The sequence below is a fragment of the Phoxinus phoxinus genome (assembly GCF_949152265.1).
Source record: "Phoxinus phoxinus genome assembly, chromosome: 21".
In the NCBI taxonomy this organism is placed as follows: Eukaryota; Metazoa; Chordata; class Actinopteri; order Cypriniformes; family Leuciscidae; genus Phoxinus; species Phoxinus phoxinus.
Window position 1 is genome coordinate 21,171,219 of NC_136896.1, and position 21,528 is coordinate 21,192,746.

A 21,528-nucleotide genomic window follows, 5' to 3' on the forward strand; every position below is an offset into this window, starting at 1 on the left:
TTCCGCAAAGATTGTATCCCTACTGCAGATTTTGGTGGTAATGAACACAATATGTTGTTGTTTTTTCTCGCCAAAATGGTCATCCTATGCATTTTGTAATAATACAGAAACATTTTATAATTGATCGTATTTGCCAGAAAATAAGTTGCATGTAGCCTACCTGAGTTTAAGTCACACTGGGTCACGCTGAGAGAGAAACGCGCGCGCCACATCGTTGTAAAAACACATTTTATTTATAGCCTAATCAGCAATAGTGTAAAAAGCCGGTAAATAAAATACTACATTAACATTATAAACACTATTAACATGTAGGCTATGCATATTTTACTTCCCCTTACTGTATGACAAATGCTTAAATGAATGGTAGCTATACAGAAAACAAGAATGAAAAATAAGTAGCCATATACGCTATAATAAAAAATTATAATATTATACATAGTTGTCACAGTCTTCGTCTGCACCTGTCTGTCTTAGTCTGCACTACACTTCCCAGAATCCCTTGTGTCTCCACACCTGAACTCACTCCCTCAATCATCCACCTGTTCATCGTCCTCATTATCTGTGTCACCTGTCTTCACCTTGTTAGTGTTCGTTTGTATCTGTATTTAGTTTGCTACTGTTCAGTCTGTCCTTGTATATGTTACTGAATATGTTACCGTGTATCGTGAGTGTTACCCGTCTGCCTGTACCAGTTTTGTGTGAGTTATTATAGTAAATGCTTGAATTGGAACTTTGTGCCTCTGCCTGTCTTCACCCGCACCATACCCGTGACAGAAGGACCGACCACCCTAAAATGGACGATAGGGTAAGAATAGTCGTCCTGGCCAAGGAGAGCCAAGATCTCCCAGCCGTTGCCCATGGAGGTTCGTTTGAGAGAACCCGTCTGGCCAGATTTCGCGGGATCCGTGGAGGCCGCAGTAGAGGCGGTGGTCGAGATGGACCCCGACATCATTCTCCGCTTTGGTCCCTCTTCGACCCTGGACCGTTGACGTCCAGCTCCAAGCCTCCTTCACCACTGGTCCCGTCCAGCACAGCCCAGCCCGAGACTGTTCACGTCTCGTCTACCCAGCCTGAGACGATTCCCGTCCAGCCTGCCCAGCCCGAGACACTTCATGCCAGTCCAGCCAAGCCCGCACTTCACGCCAGATCTGCCGAGCCCAAGGCGTCATGCCCGCCGCACCTGTGACTGAGAGCATCATGCCTGCTGAGTTTTTTTCATTTATCCCGTCTGGCTTGGATCTCCCTCCACCGCTGGTCCCGTCCAGCCCAGAGCTTCCTTCGCCGCTGATCCCGTCCAGCCCAGAGCTTCCTTCGCCGCTGGTCCCGTCCAGCCCAGAGCTTCCTTCGCCGCTGGTCCCGTCCAGCCCAGAGCTTCCTTCGCCGCTGGTCCCGTCCAGCCCAGAGCTTCCTTCGCCGCTGGTCCCGTCCAGCCCAGAGCTTCCTTCGCCGCTGGTCCCGTCCAGCCCAGAACTTCCTTCGCCGCTGGTCCCGTCCAGTCCCTGAGCCGGTGTCTGTCCCTGAGCCGGTGTCTGTCCCTGAGCCGGTGTCTGTCCCTGAGCCGGTGTCTGTCCCTGAGCCGGTGTCTGTCCCTGAGCCGGTGTCTGTCCCTGAGCCGGTGTCTGTCCCTGAGCCGGTGTCTGTCCCTGAGCCGGTGTCTGTCCCTGAGCCGGTGTCTGTCCCTGAGCCGGTTCCAAATCCTGTCACTCTCCCCAAGTATTTTTTGGGGGGGGGCTATAGGCCTCCGCCTGCACCGCCCGAAGGGTCCTCACCGCCATGGCCGCCCGAACGGTCCTCACCGCCATGGCCGCCCGAAGGGTCCACACCGCCATGGCCGCCCGAAGGGTCCACACCGCCATGGCCGCCCGAAGGGTCCACACCGCCATGGCCGCCCGAAAGGGCCACACCGCCATGGCCGCCCGAAGGGTCCACACCGCCATGGCCGCCTGCTCGTCGACGTTGGGATCACGTTCAAGCATAAGTTATTCTTTATTGAGCGTTGCTGCAGTTCGTCCAACAAAATCTAATCTAAAATAGGATACATTGTAATCTATATACATTCCAAGGAGGAGGGACTTCTGGGGGTGGAGACAAATTCAAACAAAGCATACAAAAGTAGGGAGGAGTTAATTCTATCAAACGAAAACCGGTTTGGCAGGTTATCTGGCTTGCTCAAAAGAAACAGAGCCAATCAGCATAACACTCTATTGCATTGCTAATCCAATCAGCATAATGATTCAACGTCACCAGGGGCTCCGAAAGCCATTTGCAGAACAAAAGGTGAGAGTCTCAATGATCTGACTCATTTTGGCGGGGGGGCTATAGGCCTCCGCCGACACCGCCCGAAGGGTCCTCACCACCATGGCCGCCCGAAGGGTCCTCACCGCCAGGGCCGCCCGAAGGGTCCTCACCGCCAGGGCCGCCCGAAGGGTCCTCACCGCCAGGGCCGCCCGAAGGGTCCTCACCGCCAGGGCCGCCCGAAGGGTCCTCACCGCCAGGGCCGCCCGAAGGGTCCTCACCGCCAGGGCCGCCCGAAGGGTCCTCACCGCCATGGCCGCCCGAAGGGTCCTCACCGCCATGGCCGCCCGAAGGGTCCACACCGCCATGGCCGCCCGAAGGGTCCACACCGCCATGGCCGCCCGAAGGGTCCACACCGCCATGGCCGCCCGAAGGGTCCACACCGCCATGGCCGCCCGAAGGGTCCACACCGCCATGGCCGCCCGAAGGGTCCACACCGCCATGGCCGCCCGAAGGGTCCACACCGCCATGGCCGCCCGAAGGGTCCACACCGCCATGGCCGCCCGAAGGGTCCACACCGCCATGGCCGCCCGAAGGGTCCACACCGCCCTGGCCGCCTGCTCGTCCTGCTCCGCCCTGGCCGCCTGCTCGTCCTGCTCCGCCCTGGCCGCCTGCTCGTCCTGCTCCGCCCTGGCCGCCTGCACGTCCTGCTCCGCCCTGGCCGCCTGCACGTCCTGCTCCGCCCTGGCCGCCAGCAAGGCCTGCTCCGCCCTGGAGGCTTCCTGCTCCAGATCAGCCACCCCTTCATCAGCCTCCAGGGCGCCCACCCCCCCAGCCCTTTGTTGTTCTACGGCGTGAGGTCGAGCCTTGTTGAAGGGGGGCGTTATGTCAGTCTTCGTCTGCACCTGTCTGTCTTAGTCTGCACTACACTTCCCAGAATCCCTTGTGTCTCCACACCTGAACTCACTCCCTCAATCATCCACCTGTTCATCGTCCTCATTATCTGTGTCACCTGTCTTCACCTTGTTAGTGTTCGTTTGTATCTGTATTTAGTTTGCTACTGTTCAGTCTGTCCTTGTCGGTCCTTGTATATGTTACTGGTTGATGTTACTATGTATTGAGTGTTACCCGTCTGCCTGTACCAGTTTTGTGTGAGTTATTATAGTAAATGCTTGAATTGGAACTGTGTGCCTCTGCCTGTCTTCACCTGCACCATACCCGTGACAATAGTAGCCTATAAAAATAGCCCATTGTTCCCTTTATTACAAACAACATTTAGCATATTTTAAACGCCAAGCCTAAACAAATTTATTTGAATCGAAATTGACACTGTACGGACCTGTTCGCGCATCTCTCAGTCGGACCAAAGTTTCCATATTTGCAATGTAACATTTTGATGCTAACTATTAATATCATTGTGACTGTGCATCAGATGTAATCAACTATACCTGTGTCTGTAAAGGTGTGAACCAAATGGCCCATACAGATGTAGAGCCTATAGAAACTGAATGGTCCATAGATTGCAGATATAGTAAACTTTTCCTTCTAAGCAAAGACAAGGAGACGTTGGGATCACGTTCAAGCTGAAGTTATTCTTTATTGAGCGTTGCTGCAGTTCGTCCAACAAAATCTAATCTAAAATAGGATACATTGTAATCTATATACATTCCAAGGAGGAGGGACTTCTGGGGGTGGAGACAAATTCAAACAAAGCATACAAAAGTAGGGAGGAGTTAATTCTATCAAACGAAAACCGGTTTGGCAGGTTATCTGGCTTGCTCAAAAGAAACAGAGCCAATCAGCATAACACTCTATTGCATTGCTAATCCAATCAGCATAATGATTCAATGTCACCAGGGGCTCCGAAAGCCATTTGCAGAACAAAAGGTGAGAGTCTCAATGATCTGACTCATTTACAGGTCAGTATTCTTCACCGTGACGTTTATGTAAGGAAGCATATCTTAAATAGATTCTTAAAATGTGTTATTCTTCACAGGGTAGATCTCCTGTGGGAGGCCCTAACAGTTTTCTATTGTTTGTAACCCATTTGTCTTCATGTATAAAGTTCTGTCTCACAGTTAGAATACATTTTCCGAAGTAAACTGAAGGGCAATTAATAGGTATGAACGTAAAATGTATGTATATATCTGTTGATGGGCCATGGCATAGGATGGAGAAATATCTATTGATGGGCCATAGACGCACGCATTTAGAGCATTTCAAACATTTACACCTGTATTCACAAACATCTGTGCATAAGGCAGTATTTTAGCAGGATAAGCAGTGTCATAGGCTACCCAAAACCAGACGTTTATTTATAAAAAAATATAATAAGCTACATTACGCACAAGGCAGTATTTTTGCATGATAATCAGTGTCATAAGCTAAGTGAATATACAAATATGTTTAGAGAGTAATATCACATTGAAAAAGTTTACACTTGAGCATATACACTATGTTAGGGATATTGTAATGCAATCTTTCATGTAAGATGTCAAAAGCTAGCCAAAACTAAGCAAAATATAGTCTGAAAATTCATATGAGTTCTATATTATCAGAAAAAGAATTATATAACACTAAACAACTTACTCCGAACTTGTATCCTCGGCGGGATCAATTCGCTCTTCAAAATGCATCCGAAATGCAGCCGTCATCTGAGTTGCAATCTTCCTCTGAGGAAAATGTGAATTCTTCCTCGCTGTCCAGATCTGAAGGGCCTCTTTACCGGAGTAGCGTGCCATCCTCAAAATGTGATGAACTATCAGTGAATCTGATGAAGAACTTAGTGTTTTTGTGGCATTGATCGGGGGCGTGTGCGATGCATATAGATCACCTACACTATTTACCATGTGAATAGCGCCGGGGGGCGTGGCGGCCTCAGCTCATTAGAGATAATGAAGGGAGAACGAAAAAACTGTACCTCTCCTTGGTTCTAAACGGATTACATAAACTGAGAATATTTGTTTTTTATATAAATTACTTAATTTAAAAGAAGAGAATTCAAACTTTATAATGACATATCTCTCGTGCCTGTGTGACAAGTAGCATATTTTCCGGACTATAAGTCACACTTTTTGTCATAGTTTTGCTGGTCCTGCGACTTATAGTCAGGTAAGACTTATATATCAAAATTAATTCATACTGACTGAGATGAACCGAGAGAAAACATTACCTTCTACAGCCGCGAGAGAGCGCTCTAGTTGGCGGAGTTGTTTAGTTGTTCAGTTGTCTTCACCGAGAAAGAATTCAATGGATTCAGTGTTGTGGAATGAGATCGCGGGAGCTTGGTGAACTTGCTTACCGGTAACTTGTTGGACTCGGTGGCTAATGTTAATTTAGCCTATTCAGCCTCCCAGGTATGTTCTTTATGCTAATGTGTAGGGTTTCCCGAAGAAAATGTGTTAAGGTGTAACTCAACTTTACTTTGTGTTAGCCTACGTGTCGCCACCATACACATCAGCATAATGCTCCTGATAAATTATTTGTTATTAAAGCATGAACATTCACAAACCACTGTTAATTTAACATAAAAGCAAGCAGGCTGTGTGCATGGTTTGCCATGACTGAATGTGCGCTCCCTTAGTTCCTAAAAAGATGACATCACTCATAGCGATCTCATACATCTCTGTTATTATCAATGAAGCTGACTGCATAATGAATCTTTCATAGTATCTTTTATAATTAGAGGATTTGCCAGCATGCAGAATTCAGCACTGAACAAAAAGTTTATTTTGAGCGGTGAGGGGATTCTATCTTAAATGCTTCTGATTGGCCATTGCGTTCAAGAAATCAACACATATGTCTGTGATTGGCTACATCGCTCAACGCTGCAAACATGTTACAAATAGAAACTCTAGCCTGTAAATCGTTTCTATTTGTTTTAGTTGTTCTTGTTTCTTTTCTGCAACATATGAAGCTACCAGGTATGTTGTGCCTTGTAGGCCTTTAGCAGGCCTAAAAATCATTAAAAATGAACACTTTAGTAACACTACACTAGAGAAAAATATATTGATTATAATATGTTACTTCAAATGTTTCCATTCGTTATGACGTTATGAAATGAGATTGGAGTAAAAACATGAAGCCTAATGCATAGTGCGACTGACTCAAACTCACAGCGCGTGCAGAAAACATTCAGTGAAGCGATCGAGCCGCTCCAAACTATGAAATATTATTGTTACCATATACATCTAAGTTTGAGCAGATATCCACAAACACAGTATTTAACAGTAAACACGGGTTTAAACATGATAATATTCACCATATTAGAATAAACTCTATAGAGTAATACTAGCCTACTTTTATATCATGCTGTGTTTTATTATCAAACATAAAATCATCCTTGTGTCGTACATGTAGGCCTATATAAATTTAGCATTGAAAGGTTGTTTACCAGTCTAGTTCACATTTCAACATGTTTCTGTCTATATATAGAAATGCATAGGCCTACATGTACGACATTAGGCTTCGTGTTTTTACTCCAATCTCATTTCATAACGTACATTTTAGTCTGCCACCAGTTTAACATGTCTTACCCTAAAAATCTTCTCATCTTCAAATCACGTTCTTCTAATTCTTCTGAGGTAAATCCCAGTGAAACAGCACAGCACAAACACAGTCTCCCAAACTCAATGAAAAGTAGGAGTAAGTTACTGGAATCTCTGATTCTTTATTTTGAGGTGATGAGGGTGTAACAGTTTCGCGTCCTTCCACATGGATAATTTGAATGTGAACAGCTCATGCGCACGTGGGTGTGGTCACATTAGAGTTAATTAGGACACGTTTGAGAAACTATTCATGTCATTGCTTTCATACGGATTAATTAAACAGAGAATATTTGTTTTTGATATAATTTACATAATTTAAAAATATAATCTCCAAGGATTGCAAAGACATACATTTCAAGTCTGTGTGACAAACATTCGCGGAGTTACAGGTAATTTTCTGTTGCGTTTCAGAATTACCTTCTCATTGAGAGAGACAGCAGAACGCGCATAATGTTTATTTTCTTTATTTTATGAAAAACACACAAAATATTTTTTTATTATGAGTGTACACAAATAGAAGAAGACATTCCATTTAATCGGAATGGTGTATAACACTTATATGTAAGATCAAAATCAACAGAGTATGTTTAGTCTCTTTTGCACTGATAAGAAAAAAAGCGAGCTGGTATCGCCGGCGCAACCGCCGACCCCAGGGGGTTAACACACTTGAAGTATACTGATAATTAGTCTGGCTGCAAGTATAGCATATTTTTCTTGACCAGGGTAGGCCAACAGAAGGCCCCATTTAATCCGCTTGAGTCAGTTGAGCTTGATGCCCTCTCTTTAAAGACGGCGCTCCTGACCAAGCTTACCCCCATCAAAAGGGTTGGGGACCTGTAGGCATTCTCTGACAGCGTAACATGCCTTGAGATTTATTCCGGCATACTCTCACGTAATACTGAGACCACAACCGGGCTTTGTGCCTAAAGTTCCCACCAACTCTTTCAGGGATCATATAATAAACTCTAAGTCCTGCTTTGAGACGAGGCAGAACCTGCCAATCGTTGCTGTGTCCAGTACAGGCCCTGCACATTTATTTGGAACGCACGCAGAGCTTCGGAAGCTCTGAGCAGCTCTCTGTCTGTTTCATAAGGCAGAAGAAGTAGAAGGCTGTCTCCAAACAGAGTTTGGCCCACTGGATAGTGGATGCTATAGTCTTGAGATATCAGACACAGGGTGTACCCTGTCGCTTTGAAGTACGAGCACACTCAACTAGGAGTGTTGCATCTTCTTGGGCTTTAACCAACCTCTTTAGCAGACATCTACATAGCTGTGGGCTGGGCAGAACCTAATACCTTTGCCAGATTTTATAATCTCAGGGTTGAGCCGTTTTGATAGCCGTACTGTGTTGATAGGTCCAAAGAGGTAAAACTGCGGTTAACTGGCTGGGTGAACCGCTTGCACACAGTACATTTCCCCTTCCGAGGGTGATAACGTGCACTTTTCTGTCTATGTGAGTTCCCTAAGACAGTGAACCCTGGATATATAATTTGATTAGCATCCTACAGCAGTCGTATTCATAAGAGGAATACCAGACACCAGGCTCGGTACTCGTGATGCATGCCCTTCGGGTAAGCACAAATACTGAGCTAGATGCTCAATATGTATTGATTCCCTGTCGGAAATACCATATGAAGATTTGTACATGTAGTGCAGTGACTTCTTCCCATGTTTGGTATTTCCAGAGAGGCAAGTCCATGTGATGTACTTCCACATGTTAAACTCCCCAAGGGTAGGATGTGGTTCTTTCTCTCATTTGGGAGGCAGAGTGCTTCCTCTGTGTAGCTGTAGATGATTTTCCCAACAAAAAATAAAACAAAGAACAACAAAAGGTCATAAGGAAATCAAGCTAAAGCGACCTATTTCCATTGTAGGCTCTTTTTGATCACTGTGTGATACATAAAAAATACTCTGAGCTTACGAGGGATGCTGGGTAGGTTACGTTGTTGTGAGTGCACCTGTTAGTCGGCACAAAGTAGTTTGCCGACATCTGCATCGCCAGGACTTTTAACTCAGTGTAGCGTTGTGGCGTTTTCCATAGGCACCCTTAGTGTCAGTATTCGACACCATGACATACCTCGGATGCTCAGCACAAACCTGAGCGTATGATGTCCGTATGTCCGGGGGCATGGCCAGACATGCAAATTCCACATGCCAATTTCATTGGCCTTTCTGAATACATCAGAGGAGTTTGGGGCTCCCAAGAGTCAACCCTATTGTCAGAATTTGACTTCACGTCTCTCTCCCTCCATCAGAGAACGAAGACTACTACCTACGTAACTGAGACAAGATGGGTGTTTTTCAACCGCTTTATCTGACTTGCTAAAATCATGAAGGCCCACCCCTATACCAAGCCCCTAAAGGATTGGAGCAAATCAGGTAAAGCGATTGAAAATGCCCATCGTAGTTTGAAAAGGCCCCACTGATTGGGTAACACCCACAAGTGTTCTGCAGAGCAACATTTCTGCATGATCTTGTGGTGATGAACTACAAATCAAATGTACAAATGTTAGCTCAAAATCCCTTTTTAAACCTATGTATGCTGTCGTCTTTCATCAAAATTTCAATGCTGATCCAACATACTTTCAACATTGAAATGTCAATCTCAACCAAAATGATGGTTTGGAACAAAACTCAACACTGTACCAATGTCACCTTGCTATCTGGGTAGGCAGTATCCAGTATTTAGTGATTGGTATTCAGTAAGCTGCACCCAAGCATTCCATTCTGGGCAGAATACTCTGAATCATTTGTTGTCCCCTTGTCTTTCTTAGATGAGATTTTGGCTCAATTCCCCAGCACCAAAAAAGATGATAAGTCTTCAAAGTCTGGTCCGTCCTTAACTTGGTTAGTGCACTGATATATTTGCTATGTATATTGATCTGTATACAAATGTTTCTATTTACTCATTCTCCATCTTTTATGACAGATATGAGATTACATACCTACTACATACTATCTAGATAGTGATATTATTACTGACTGATGGCATATCCATGCAGACATCTTTTTTTCAAATTAATGTTATTGTATGCAGTAATGTTACATTCTGGTAGAAAAGTTAAATTCACAAAGATCAAATTCGTATGGGTGTAGACTGTATATAATCAATAAGTATTTATGACTGTTGGACAGTGATGGTGATTTTTTTTTTCTCTGTTTCTAGCTCAGCGAAACCATCAGCTACATCTGCTACATTAGAGCTGGACAAACTAATGGCGTCTCTGTCAGACTTCAGAGTCCAAAGCACAGTATGTTTGATACACAATTGTATGCATTTAAAGGTGATGTTTGTCATGTTTGCACCACTAGCACCACCAGATGTAAATGCTAAATTAATAATTGTTTTACTACTGGTAACTCCATAATTAGTAACTGCTATTGGCTTACTGATAGTTAACGTATTAAGCTGGGTTAAGCCTTGTTTATACTTTCACCAAGCACTGTACCGCAACCGTCTGCAGACTGATCGCACACTTCAGAGGCATTTATAGTCGATGTGATCGCCGTTGTACTATTTTATAAAATGACTGGGCAGTTGGGACTAAACAAATCCTCCAGAAAGTTTCACGAGTTCACACTTAGATACAATCAGATATAGTATAAAATATGCGTATTTGGAATAATAATAATAATAATTCGTTACATTTATATAGCGCTTTATCGGAGACCTCAAAGCGCTTTACACAGAAGGGGGAATCTCCTTAACCCCCACCAATGTGCAGCATCCACTGATGCGACGGCAGCCATATTGTGCCAGAACACCCACCACACACCAGCTTACTGGTGGAGAGGAGACAGTGATGAAGCCAATTAGTATATGGGGATGATTAGGAGGCCATGATGGACAGAGGCCAAGGGGCAAATTTGGGGATTTTTAATGACCACAGAGAGTCAGGACATCGGTTTAACGTCTCATCCGAAGGACGGTGCTCTTTTGGCAGTATAGTGTCCCACACAATTAGGACCCACACAGACCACGGGGTGAGCGCCCCCTGCTGGCCTCATTAACACCTCTTCCAGAAGCAACCTGCTTTTCTCAGGAGGTCTCCCATCCAGGTACTAATCAGGCTCAGCCCCGCTTAGCTTCAGTGGGCAACCAGTCTTGGGCTACAGGGTGATATGGCTGCTGGAATGCTGTCCAAGGAGGGCTCTGAGCTCGAAATTTGGTCTGAACCCAGAGCACCCTCCCCCATCCCTGGCCGGGATAGGAATAATCGACACTGAGGAGTTGGGGTGGAGGAGGGATGCTGGAAAAACTGTCGGGGAACAGAGGTACGTTGGCTCTATATATAAGCCTCCTCTCAAGCTAACAGGGTAGATTATCTGAACGTGCTCCTTCCGACCTTTTTTGATAAAACATAATTTCACAAGTTCACACATACATATAATCAGATATAGTATAAAATGTGCGTATTTGACGTGCTGTCCAAGAAGAGGGCTCTGAGCTTGGAATTTGGCCTGAACACAGAGCACTCCCCCAAAAAAGCAAATAATCACTGGACAGCAACGGGAGACAGATTAACAAATATCTTTTTGGACTGCTGTGGTTGGACTGCTGCCCCTATACGAAATGAATGGCTGGAAAAATTGCCAGCTGGGATGCCGGATTGGATGATTGTTTTGTTTTTTTGAACACGTGACGGGGTGGTCATCCACAAAGAGTGGGTCAGATGGGGATTTGGCTTGAGAGCTTCTTAAGCATAAGACAGAAGACAATGGTACGACTGAATGATGGGAGATCGAAGATGTTAATTGACGTGGCCTTTTTTTTTTTTAGCTTGATCTGTTTTCTTTGTTTGATGATAAAGTGGCCTTTTTTTAGCTTGATCTCTTTTGTTTTATTTGATGAAATAAGAGATAGATTCACTGTCTAACACTGATGGATCCGAAATTGTAGGATGGACTTTTGGGCTGAAGCTGGAGGTGATGGCCAGTTCCCATACTGGACCTTAAAAATAAATAAACCAAAAGAAAAGTTTTTTAAGACTTAGAATGTAAAAGGATATTAAGATGTCTTTTTTTTATGAGTTACAGGAATGCAATCTTCAAGCAAAAAAAACAAGAAGTGATTTTCCCATTTTGAACTGTCACCTTTGGCATAATGCAACAAAGGTGGCTAAAGTCAAAAGATTTAACTAATAGATCTTCCAATCTCTGTGCAAAAATAAAATAATGATGCTGTTCTAATGTAGTTTTTACGCCCCATGTGATCTGACTCAAAATCCTCAACAAAATGTATTACTTGAAGCTGGAGGTGATGGTGATTTCAAAGCACCTGAGAAAACCGAAGGAGGCTAAAATTAGGGCTGCAAGAATTGGGTACAAAAATCGAATTGAGATTTTTCTAGTTAAAATAGCGATTTGCGATTTAAAGTGCGATTTACAAAAATAAATAAATATATAAGAACATTCAGTTTGGTGTGCTTGCTTGTAGGTTTGCACAATTTGACCCAACATGTTGTTCTTATAAATTCATATGACTAATAATAATTATTATGATTTTTATTACAAATATTAAAGGGGGGGTAAAATACTTAGTTTCAGTCAATCTCATGTTAATCTTGAGTACCTATAGAGTAATAGTGCGTCCTTCATATCTCCAAAAAGTCTTTAGTTTCATCATATTTATAAAATAAAAATACAGCTTTCCGATTCTATCCGGAAAAAGCCGAGATCCTTGATTCTGGGCGTGGGCGGAGCTATAGAGTCAAGCGGGAGCATCCACAACATACAAACTGCATCCACTGTTCCAGTAACACTGGGTTCTTTGGGAAGCTGAACAAGGTAAACTTTCCCTCACATCCCAAAACACACTTTTTTGGAGACATTCTTGACATCAACCATTCCTATTTAGCGCTGCTGATGATGATTTCCGGTAGTAGCGCGTCGATGAGCGCGGTCTTTCTCTCCTCTGGTCGACGTGTGCGTGAACGCGCTTTTCCGAGAGCAATGCTCATATAAGGAGTTCCACTCTGGTCTACGTCATTAGATCTACGATAGAAAAAAACCAGCCGAAATGTGTTGCAACCCGGAAGTATGATTTTCAGCACAGAAATTCTCTGTTATTCGTTCAAAATAACTTTTCAAACTTTGGCCATTATTAGCATGAGAATCCATCTCTTTAACACTGTAAACAACTCTGAATATATGAAACACCATTGTACCCCCCCTTTAATATACAAATTATTTTATATAAATATAAATATTAAACAAAATAAGAAACAGTACTATTGTAATAACGCTTTCATTATTCAAAATACAAAATAGAGTATTTAAGAATAAAAAGAACAATATGAAAAGAAGAAAATAATTAATTCTTTTTACAGAAAACATTTTACAAAAAACTGCAGGGTTACCTGTTAACATGCAGGCTGACTATAATATACCGGTCTGTTGACGATTCCACGGCACAAACTAGCATCGTTTGGTGGAAGGGCATTTTGCACCGCTGCCCCAACTCTCTGGAATTCCATTCCACAACATATCCGTAATCTCTCATCACTACATGACTTCAAAACCCACATTAAAACATATCTTTTTGTCACTTGTTTCCTCGACCCCTGACTCTATGTTCTGATTCTATACCTCTTTCTACTATGTTATCCTTCACAGTTAATATATATCGTTTCTATGTCATGGTTTTTTTACATGTGTTTTTGTAATTTATTGTAAAGCGACCTTGAGTCTTCTGAAAGGCGCTATATAAAATAAACATATTATTATTATAAAAATTTGTGACAATAATTTCTTAATAATTTTTAGGTATGCAAAATCATAATGAATAAGCCTCTTATGCATCTCTGAAATTAAATACCGTCTGACTCGGGTCTAATTTCATCGGGTCAGTCTCGAGTTGTGTTTTTCTTTAAAAAAAAATTATTTATGCTCATTGGGTTTGGGTAAGAAGTGATTCGGTCGATTCTGGTCAGGTACAGATTTTATGACCCGAGAAGACCTCTAGTCACAACTGTATTTGCGTCTGCCCAAGGGACAGCGCAGTTACTTTTGTTGCACATAGGGTAAGGTCCATCACTGTGCGCAGCTCCTGCCTTGGCCTGGTTGAATTGCAAGAGGCCCATGGTGTGAAGGGCGGAGGCGGCCTGTCCAGCAGCTCTGTAAGCCTTGGCCGTAAGCACAGATAAGAACTTACAGGCCTTGGATGGGAGACACGGATTGAGGCAGGAGACAGTGCTTTGTGTGACAGTGCACAACCGCGCGCTCGACTAGTGATCTCCACGTAACCCCTTGTCCACCCCACCATCGAGTGCAGGGCCGTTTGAAGGAATTTGGGGGCCCCAAGCAAAATGGACATGGAGCCCCCCCCCCCCCCCCCCCCCCATTATTATATAATGTTTAATAATTATTAATAGTGCTGTAAATTAACAGTTTATTGTAACACACATTATGTCTATCATATAATATATTGGGTATCGGGTAATGATTAAAAAATGTTTGTAAAACTTTAAGGAACCATTTTTTTAAACATCTATAAACATTACATAGATAGACGGACCAGATATTCCTAACACTTTGTTAAGGGTTACTAGTTGGTTTGTAAACTGTCTATAAACATTATCTGGAAGGTTATTATAAAGTTGCGACAGATGACTATAATACCTTGTTAAATAGTTAATAAACAGTACCAGTAAAAGACGTGGGTTGTCCTGATACTGTACTTCAAAATGTAACAGTGTAAAAATTGCCACACAGAATAAAGTAACTGTTCAAGGTCCATTGGTAACTTATAAAAATAATGTCATATTTGCATAAACTGTTACTACCGTATATCACACGACACTAGCACATTAAGATAAGCTATGAAAAAATCATGTTCCTCTGCGTCTTTCTGGTTAAATACTGTTTATAGATGGGTAAAAAGACTGTTTGCTAACTGTTAAATGACAATTAACTAAAGATTAAATAACTAACCATTTACCATCTATTAATGATGGTTATTATAAAGTGTTACCGAAAAGATATGTTAGCATTTCCATATTTTGATATTAGAAGGGAAGGGATGCAGCTGCTTTCACAACTAGCCCACCAATGCTTAAAATCATCCCAAGCTAATGTTTGATGCACAGAATGTATTGTGTGGTTTTCCTAACCCCCATAAATAGATTATCACGGTGGAATAGTTAGTAGGCTATATGCTATGCCACTTTCATCAAAACCTATTACAAGCTATAGCAATGTCATGTCATTAAATACGATAAACAGTGATTCTGGAACAGATCTGTGTCTTCCTTATCCCGTTAAAAAAACATATTACAGCAAAAGAAAAGTTGGACTAACTGTTCGTTACCAGCAGCGTTTGCCGTCAGGCAGGTAGCTAACATAAACATATTTTTGCTAGCCTACCTGCTGCAAAATTACACCATTTGTACAAGACAAGTAGAGCTATTTTATCCAGTGTAATTTATCACTTACCACTATCTTGTTTTTCTTTTTCTTTTCTGGCTTCCTGAAGCATAATTCCGCTTCATTATGACTACCGAGGAGGTTTTGTATTTTGCCGGCCGCAGAGATCGCGTGGTTGGCTGGCTGCTGTCAGCGAGAGGGGCCCTCTTGAGGGGTATCCCGATAACAGTGTCATTGCACTTTACTGCATTGACTATCAAAGGGGTGCTCACGCAGTTTGTCGTTGCATTTTATTCTTAACCAGTCGTTGTCTTGGGGCCCCAGGCCAGCTCGGGGCCCCAAGCAATTGCTTGGGTTGCTTGCCTTGTCGCGACGGGCCTGATCGAGTGTAGTAAGGGTGGATGAGGCACCAGCTCGGTTTCGGGCAGAAAAGGGCACTTTCGGAAAGAAAGTTACTGGGGCGTGACGCTGTTGACCAGCGTTTGCCGCTCCACGACACCAATCGTCCAGACTCGAGCGTTCAGACACAGTGGAGGCCTCCATTCGAGCCTGACACTTTCAGCAGCCTGGAAAAGCATGGCCGTCAGCTCTGGGTAAGGCTCGATCAAAGCTACTCGGTCCCACTTTATATTAAGTGGCCCTAATACCTGTGAACTAACATGGTAACTACATGTGTACATAGTATGTAACTACAGTGTAAGTACACATTGGTACATAGTATCTACAACTGTATTATTAGTGTAACTACACGTATGTAACAACCCACGTAATGGTATGTGTAAGTACAAATGTGTAACAGGACATTGGTAACAACACTTTTTTCAGTGTAACAGGAATTATGTAACTACATTTTGTAACAACATGTAGCCTATTTGTTGTTCCACTTCCACATGCAGTCTTAGATACTGCAGTTACCAGTTGATGTACACAACAATTACCTAAACAATTACACTTTATATTAAGTGGACAGTTCCTGAGGAGTTACCATGTAACACTGGTATCACAAGGTGAAACTTTAGTTGTAATTCAACATTAGTTCTGCCAGTCATAAATACATGTATTCCAACTGGTAACTGCAGTATCTAAAACTGCATGTGGAAGTGGAACAACAAATAGGCTACATATTGTTGTTACAAAATGTAGTTACATAATTACTGTTACACATGTGTACTTACTGAAGTGAAAAAATGTTGTTACCAATGTCCTGTTACACATTTGTACTTACACATACCATTCTGAGGGTTGTTACATATGTGTAGTTACGCAAATGTTACAGCTGTAGATACTATGTACTAATGTGTACTTACACTGTAGTTACATACTATGTACACATGTAGTTACCATGTAAGTTCACAGGTATTAGGGCCACTTAATATAAAGTGGGACCAGCTACTCTCCCCGAAGTGGGCAACGCAGCCGAGTCTTCATCCCCGGAGGACTCTAGCCCACCCTCTGATGCAACGATAGACATCTGATCCTCCGCCGGAGCCCCGAATGAAATGCTAGTTCCCCCTTGAGAAGGACCAGCAATATCACTCGGAATCTCCACAGCTTGCGATGTGCTAGAGGAGTGGGGGGCCCACGGATAATTGTAAAGTCAATGCACAACTCCGCAAATAACATAATTTTTGCTGTGCACAACCAAGCAAACTTGCAGACTCGGCAAGTATAACAGTGAATGTCCCATAGAGCGCCAAAACTCCTCTGTGTCTCTGAAAATGCTCAAATGTCTCTGCTTTGGGGTGTGTCTGTAGCGAGTGTTTAATTTAAGTTTTTTTTCCCCAACACATATGATCATATAAACAATATAATCATAACAGATTCAAGAGATTACAGTTGCAAAGAGGCAAACTATGTTTATAAATGCCCCGTGTAAAGATATGCTGTAAAGATATACCGTACTTTTGTAAACCAAGCCAATATAATCACAATGAAAGCATCCAAACTGCAATATTTAACATATACAACAGCTACAAAGCATCCAATGTGTATTCAATATGATTTACGCACCAAATGCAGTATAAACTTTGGCACCTGCCTTTTTTTAAATGCTCAAGACGTCACTATGTGAACCTCACAGCGATTGACTGCCATCCGTGTTTTTCACTTGCTATTTGCATACAAATTTAAGAACTGCCCAACCTTTTTACAATTTTTCTCCGCTTTCTTTGGTCCGCTGTCAGTCCCACAATTCACCACGTGAGCATGAAACTCAACTCCCATAGAAATAAACTGAAAACTCTAACTCAATATTCTTTATGTATTGAGTTTTTTTCTTTATGTAATTTAGTTTTTTTTTTTTTTTTTTATCAGCCAGCAGTAACTGTGGCGGCATCTCCACAGCAAACAGCTTCTCGACGCCCTGCATCCTCTGGAGGCTCATTGGACAGCATGTTGGGTCTCCTCCAATCAGATCTGAGCAGACAGGGAGTGCCTACCTCCTCTAAGGGAAACTGTTCCACTTGTCAAAAACCAGTTGTAGGACAGGTACAATTCTTTAATAAATCCTGAATTAATCAGTAGTTTAACTTGTGGTCAATAGCCATCATTTTTTTTGTTAATGTCTCAATGTTTTCTTATTGGAGGTACTGTCAAAGTATTTACTTAGGTCTGTAAGTTAAAGTCTAATTTATTTTCTCCATAGAAAAACTGATTTTTTAAAACACTTTAAAGACAGACCTGTCATTATCTTTGGATGTTAAGTTTAATGGTTTACATTAAATTACATTGAAGAGAGTAAATTAAATTACATACACTAGACCAACAATCTCAAAGATAAATCCACTAGTCAGCAAAGTCACTGTAACCATGGAAAAAGAAATGCGCCCAAAATAGGCAGTGACCGCCCAGTGACCGCCCACTCCCCTATTTGAATGTGACAAACAAATATATGGTATTTTAAGTTTGTTGTAATTTACTTTACTTAGTTTTCTTATACCTATTTTTTCCAGTTTTCATACATTAGGCTTCAAATGGTGTGTAATGTTTGCATTTTATCTTTGATGTTGGTTGGAATGATTCATGGCTTAGAACTCTTTATTTCATTTTTGTTTAATGCCTGTAGAAAAGTGAATGAGATACAACAAAACATTGGATGGTCAATGTTTTACTGTATTTATGTGCACTTCTCATTTAAATAACGATAGTCATTTTAAAAATGCATCTTCTTCTTATATCTCTTAGGTGGTAACAGCTCTGGGACGTGTTTGGCATCCGGAGCATTTTGTTTGCTCTGAGTGTGAGTGTGAGCTTGGCAACTGTAATTTCTTTGAGAAAGACGGTCGACCATACTGTGAGCCCGACTACTTCACCCTGTACTCACCTCACTGCGCACAATGCAACAAGCCCATACTCAATGTAGGTATACATTTGAATGTGATATTTAAGAGCTTAACGCTGTACTGGAGCTAAAAGTTATGTAGGAGCATATTAATTTAATCCATCAAATCCCAGTGTCTAAACAAATGAACCACCGATTCAGGGCAACCATCACAAAAAGTGCATCTCTTTTAAATTTGACAAAGTAATGTTTCGCTGGGTAAATACTATGTATAATTTTAAATAATACCTCTTTGTTTGTAATTAATTATTGTTTAGGTATAAGCCAAACCTTTTTCCAAACAATATTGTCTGTCAAACGATTCCATTATGAGTAAATATAAGGCAAAGGCACAATATTGTGTAGTGTGTGCGCACAGACACAAGAAAGGCCTCAGACATGAGCTTGGTATGCCGACTCAAGGACGTGAGAGCCCGGAATAAATAAATCAGCACACTCTATCTCATGTTTGCAATATATTCAAAACTTTGACTCTGACTGGAGGCCTCAGTCGCCTGGCTCAATGAATGAAGCGGGTGATCAAAGGGTGTCTTCCCACCGAAACCCCATCACTCAGAGTGTGAAAAATAAAAACCCTGAGAGCAGTCCACATGTGCCTGCTGACAACTTTTTCCTGCAAAAACTCCAGCACTGAAACAATCTGGCAGTGGACTGGGTCTGCATGATCTGTAGCACCCCCCTTTTCAAAGACGCGTCACTTAAGAGCGTACATTCTTCTGGTGGAAGGAACCCTAGCAGGAACCCTAGAACTCAGAATGGTCTCAATCTCATCCGCTGGAAGTCCAGCATCTCTCAGCCGATCCCCCTCAGGGGCAAGACATGAAGATTCCATAGCTCTGGCCAGGGATGGAATATCGTCCCATGTGCCTGAGACAGAAGGTCTCTCCTGTTCGGTATCGCCTACGGCGAGCCATCGAGAAGAAATATTATTTCTGAGAACTAGACTCTGGTCGGCCAACGAGGCGCTATTAGCAAGAGGCATGACCCTTGTTGACAGACCTCCGCCAGGACTCCTGGGACCAGGGCGATCGTGGAAGCGCATATAGATGCTACCTGGGCCATGGCGTCCAGACCCAGGGGGGCTGGAGGAGTCAGTGAAAAGTAGAGGGGACATTGCGCTGTTTGAAGCGAATAGGTCCACCTCTGCTTCATTATATCTTTCCCAGATCTGACTGACCACATTGGGGTGGAGCTTCCAATCCCCGTCTGTGACCTCCCGTCTGGACAATAGATCTGATTTGTGCTTCCAGGAATGTAAATTGCCCTGAGGGACAGGAACTTGTCCTGAGCCCAAAGCAGAACATGCCGCGCTAGTTTGTTCAAACGGCATGAACGCAGTCCGCCCTGGTGATTTATAAAGGCGACTACTGCAGTGCTGTCCCCCTGCACCAGCCACTTAACTGCTGGAGGAAGTATTTCAGGGCCAGAAACATAGCCATCAATTCGAGACAATTGATGTGCCAGTCGAGATGACGGCCTCTCCAGACCCATTGACCTGGATGGCCAAGACCGGTTAAGACCGCTCCCCAGCCCATCAGGGAAGCATCTGTCATTGGCATCCTGCAACGAGAGCATGTACCTAGAGTAGGACCCAAGGTGAGGAACCAGGGTCTGAGCCACATAGAAAGGATACGAAGGCCGCAGTGCGTAACCCTTATTCACCTTTGAGGATTGGCTCTTGGATGAAGTCCCCTGGCTTGGATGAAATCCCCTGAGCCACAACTGAAACAGCTGATGGACTCGACATGTGCGGGTGACAACCATGCCCGCATGGTGACCGAGTTCCATACGACCCCTAGATACATTGTTCTCTGAGCTGGAAAATGAATGTTTTTTTTTGCTTTTGAGCCCCAGAGTATGAAGATGAGCCAGAACGATATCTCGATTAAGCTCTTGAGACTAAGCAAATATCAGCAAGTCATCTATGTAATTTAAAATGCGGATGCACTGGAGTCGTAAAGGAGCCAGAGCTGCATCCAAGCATTTTGTATGTGCGGGGTGACAAGGCTAGGCCCAATGGAAGAACCCGAGATTGGTAAGCTCAGGCCCCAATAGCAAACTTCAGGAACTTGAGATCCTTGAGGTCGATCGTGCCAAACCAGTCTCTGTGCTGAAATTGAAACACAATCATTTTGATTGTCAACATTTTGAATTTTAATCTCTTGAGAGAACGATTCAGACCACAAAGGTCTAGAATTGGACGCAACTCCCCATCTTTTTTGGGAACCAGAAAATAACGGCTGTAATAACCTGAATGTCTGTCTGAAAGGGAGCATGTTCTTTGGCCCCTTTGTCCAGCAATGTTTGCAGTTCCTGAACCAACAAGTGCGTCTGATCCGGTTTCACGGTAGTGGAAACAACGCCCAAACTGTATCCTGTAGCCTTTTTCTATTGTCCTCAAGACCCAAGGAGACGTTTCGCAGTAACTTCCACGCTGCGAACTTCTTTGAAAAGAGTATTAATTTTGACATAGCATCGAGTGATGCAGCGTCTTGTTTATGGGGGAAAGTAAAATGTCTTGTGTCCTGTAAAACTGCAGGAGTCAACTCAGCATTTAACACCTCGCTGGAAACCGCTGCCCCCCATAACAGCGGAGGTGTTTTTTATCCTTATTCTCTTTTATTATTTGATTCACTGGACCGGACACCAGTTATTTTGACAAGAAAAATCTTTATTCTTATATGTCAGGAGAGAAACTTGAGATGATGTTGTATTCATGCCAAGTCTATGCGTTTTCGTGTTTCTCTGCTGTAGTATGGTAAGATTGAGCTTATATACATCACAGAGAGACTTCAGGGCCTTCCTTGTAAGGTAGAAAAACATGTTGACCTAATGCTTAAACATGGTACAATCCACTATCCACATTAAGAAACTATTTCTTCAGTGTATACATTAGTTGTGTATACATTAGTGGTATACAAATGGTACATTTGCATCAGTTGAAACATTCCTTTTCTTGCAAAGAGAATGCCAACTGTATGAATTTGAAGTATAATCATAATTTTAACATCTCTGCTAAGTGAACATTGCTTACCTCTAAGC

General features: G+C 42.9%; 1 protein-coding gene across 7 annotated transcripts in view; it reads left to right on the forward strand.

The window, feature by feature from the left end:
- The window catches only part of LOC306989996 (transforming growth factor beta-1-induced transcript 1 protein-like), a 76,226-nt gene that overhangs the window by 36,300 nt on the left and 18,398 nt on the right, over positions 1 to 21,528 (forward strand). For 4 of the 7 annotated variants that reach the window (XM_079596156.1, XM_079596157.1, XM_079596158.1 and 1 more), the window contains 4 exons: positions 9,557 to 9,629; positions 9,949 to 10,033; positions 17,460 to 17,633; positions 18,330 to 18,503. In XM_079596156.1, the coding sequence (XP_079452282.1) occupies positions 9,557 to 9,629; positions 9,949 to 10,033; positions 17,460 to 17,633; positions 18,330 to 18,503 (506 nt within the window). Of the gene's footprint in view, positions 1 to 9,556; positions 9,630 to 9,948; positions 10,067 to 17,459; positions 17,634 to 18,329; positions 18,504 to 21,528 lie in introns of all 7 variants that reach the window. The other 3 variants (XM_079596153.1, XM_079596155.1, XM_079596159.1) reach the window with 2 other exon arrangements.